Genomic DNA, 3,630 nt, shown 5'->3' on the forward strand with positions numbered 1-3,630 from the left:
TTTCTCTTTCTCTGTGTGCTTTTATAATAGTTTGTAATATGGAGTTGCCCCTGTTTTTTTATTTTGCCTGCCCAAAATGATTCCTTTCATAAAACTTTATATTTTTACCTCCTTTTTAAACATTTCTCTCTTATGAACTTTGAAACTGGTCTCTTATTCCTCTTTCATCTACTTATAGTTATTCTCTCACTCTCACCAAACAAAAATTCATTTGTTATTTTCTTTTGATAAATGAATGTCATTTCCATTTTCCTGATTATGGAAATAAAATTCATTATGTGTGTTCAGCTTTTGTATAATTAATTGTAAAGGGCAAGTAGAAGGTTGATTTTATCTATGGCCCTTTTTGGTATAACAATAATTCTAAATTTGCTGAATCTGCATTGTGCTTTTCTGGTGACTTGGCTCCAGAAAGGATATCTATTTTGTATCCCTTTTGGTTATCTACTTGGATATTTAGTGGTGTTCCTTTATTGATCATACAAAAGGATCAGCATAGTTTGTTGCATGTTCTATCCACCTACGAATATTTTCCTTCTTTTATTTTATGATACCTTGTTCGCTTTCAATAAAATATCTTCTGTCTACATATTTGTTTATTGTTGTGTTCCTTTCTTCTTGCCATGACAAACAACAAAGGGATGAGACTGTTTTAGAATTTTTCTTGTGCTGAAATGAAAGAATTTTTGCCAGTAATTAATATAAAATATGTAATCAAGCTTTTCCCATGAAAGCTAAGCTCCAAGCTTTTATGTTGTAGTGATTTCTTTGAGCTCCTCCTTGAATGAATTGTTACATCAGTACACTCGAGTGATCATTCTAGTGAGCTTCAATGTTGACATGCAGGATTTATTTTCCCCTTGAGAAAGTTATTAGCACAAAATGTGTCCTTAAATTTGTTATTCCATTTAGTTCAAGTGTTATCTAGACTCTTAAGTCATGACTTCTGTGGATGAAGTCTATATGCTGTTTTGAGGACTGTCAACTTGTGCTCAACTGAGACAACATAACCCACTTGTCATACTCATTTGTTTGATTATTATCCCGCTGATGGTCTGAAGTATTTATTCACTCTTTCACCTCCATAAAATTTCTTATTATGGTGGTTTAGCGACCTGAATCAGTGAAGATTGATGCACGTGATGTAAATGGAAATAGATTTTCATTCTCGTTGGATGGGCTTCCTGCTCGAGTATTCCAGCATGAGTTTGATCATCTGCAGGTTAGTTCAACTTTATTAGTTAAATGGTTTCACATGAATGGTTTTTCCTCTATTTATTATTTTCAACTAACCTATGATGTTTCATCAATGGACAAGGAACATGAAACCCAAAACACTTAGGTTTTGTTTAGCAATGTTCTTCACTTCAATTGCCTGTATTATATGGAACACAAAACGCTTAGGGTGTGTGTAGAATGCCAAAAAAAGAAAAACAAAAGGATGGAATTAATTTGAAATGAAACTGAATTAAATTACAATCAAATATAATTTAGAACCCATAATTTATAAAGTGAGAATTGAATTAAATTACAATCAAATATAATTTAGAACCCATAATTTATAAAGTGAGAATTGAATTGAATTACAACCAATTATTGTGTTTCAAACTTAATCAATTATTGTATCATGCATATAATTATCCTTGTCCCCCCAAAATAGCGGCCATTCTGCTATAATGTTTTGGGGTCAACCACTTAGCAATAGAATCCATGATTGACTTGTATGGTTTAGCACTCGGGTCAAGTTTCCCTAATTCTTTTCCAACTAATTTTAAAGTGCAACTCCCCGTAAGACCCATCATATGTGTAGTTGAAATGTTAAATTGTCAATTTATTAATAGCATTAGCACAATCCAGCTGAGTCCTCTGTCATCACTTAATAATTCCACATTATATGGCTCACCAATCCCACCAAATCATCCACTCTCATGTTTCTCATGCTAGCTGAGAACAGGGCTGTTAGGCATCTTCTAAGTGAACTATTGGCTTGTTGCTTTTGGTTTACTGACGAGATTTCATGTCCCTACCTGCTGGTTAACATGTGGGTACTGCTTACCTGTAATAATCTGTGCAGGGGATTCTTTTCTTTGAGAGAATGACTGAAGAAGTTCTTGGTAATATCCGTGAACAGCTACAGGTTAGAACAACTGAACTCTTTTTTTGTATTCTGTCTCTAGTTGATTTTCCCATGACCTGAGAAATACATCATGATGACATAGATAATACTAATATTTTAAAGATATAGTAAATGAGGCAAAGGTATGCCGTTATTTGAAAAATTCAATCATGTCATGTATTTGCTCTTGGTGGATGTGACTAAGACTACCATAGCTTCCCTTTCATTTAAAAATTTATTTTACATAGTTTTTTGTATCTATACATCGATATCTATAACTATAATTGTCCCCATTAAAGAAGGTCATTTGGTATCCATTTTTTTTATCCTAAACTGTCCAGCCTATGTCTCCCATTGTACATATGTGAACTTAATGCTTGATGGCAGTCCTCTAGGGAAGTTTATTTCTATATATTTGTTATTTCTATATTTTCCTTAAATAAGCTAATGTTTTGAAGCTTTTCATTGCTTCAAATACAAACAAACTTTTCATAGTTTATTACGTTTTTAGTGCTTAAACTCTGTAAGATCTTCCATGTCTACACTAAGTTATGATATGACATCCTAAAATTGTCTTAGACATTATCCTAAATACTAAGCAAAGTACAATGTGGATATTCCTAATGTGTTGGAATCTTAAAAAAATATTCAGTTCTTTTTTTATTTGGTAATTTAGGATGATTGTAAGGAGAATATAATAGAAGCATAAATCATTCATCTTCAGATACAAATGTTTTTAATGATTGGGTATAATGATTACAGGCCTTGGAAATGAAGTATGAACAACTGACTGGAGTACCAAGCCCTGAAAAGATACAAAACAGGAGGGAAAGAAGGAATGCTGTTGGTTTTGGGAAATCATGATCAAACCTGACTCAGGTCTCTGCTTCATGGTTTTCGTGATAATAAATTCCATTTTACCTATCTGTATACTTTATGCTTCTTGTTGAAAAATGATTGTTCTTATTTTACCGGTCAATATCAGGTACAACCGTAAGCTCAACACCTACGAAGATTTCGAATTCGAAACATTTCGAGTTTGCACAAGTAGTAGCAGGAGGGGACTGCTCTGCGAAGAGAAAGCTGGCTGAAACATTCCTTTTGACGCAAGTCCATCTGGCCCAGAAAATTATAGTGATCTCTAAATCCCTTTTTGACGCTAACTCAGCAAATGCATGGATGATCTAACACTTTTTTTTGTCATGTTAGACTTGTTAATTAGATCATTCTTAAAATTTTAAAATATTCTTGCATTTGTTGAGTCCGTATTGAAAAGGGATCCAAAAACTACTATGATACTCGAAGCCCAACTTCAAAAACCAATGTAATGTAACTAAAAAAAAATAAATTATTAAAAGTTGTAAATTTGAGTAACTATTATATTTATAAAGATTTAGTACACTTGTTACATCTAATAAATTTTTATTTTAATAATACTCTGGTATAATATTCTTGGGAATATTTGTCCTTGAAATATTTTTAAAGAAACAACCAAATATTATATACAAAAAATT

The 3,630-nt window shown here is 32.3% G+C and overlaps 1 protein-coding gene across 6 annotated transcripts in view; it reads left to right on the forward strand.

Moving 5' to 3' along the window:
• LOC107618217 (peptide deformylase 1B, chloroplastic/mitochondrial) overlaps positions 1 to 3,491 on the forward strand; it is a 7,435-nt gene extending 3,944 nt beyond the window's left edge. For 4 of the 6 annotated variants that reach the window (XM_021112723.1, XM_016320216.2, XM_021112725.1 and 1 more), the window contains exons 5-8: positions 1,112 to 1,222; positions 2,075 to 2,137; positions 2,879 to 2,995; positions 3,102 to 3,491. In XM_021112723.1, the coding sequence (XP_020968382.1) occupies positions 1,112 to 1,222; positions 2,075 to 2,137; positions 2,879 to 2,980 (276 nt within the window). In that variant the 3' untranslated portion in view covers positions 2,981 to 2,995; positions 3,102 to 3,491. Of the gene's footprint in view, positions 1 to 1,111; positions 1,223 to 2,074; positions 2,138 to 2,878; positions 3,013 to 3,101 lie in introns of all 6 variants that reach the window. The other 2 variants (XM_021112726.1, XM_021112727.1) reach the window with 2 other exon arrangements.

This window comes from Arachis ipaensis, chromosome B09, assembly GCF_000816755.2.
Source record: "Arachis ipaensis cultivar K30076 chromosome B09, Araip1.1, whole genome shotgun sequence".
In the NCBI taxonomy this organism is placed as follows: domain Eukaryota; kingdom Viridiplantae; phylum Streptophyta; class Magnoliopsida; order Fabales; family Fabaceae; genus Arachis; species Arachis ipaensis.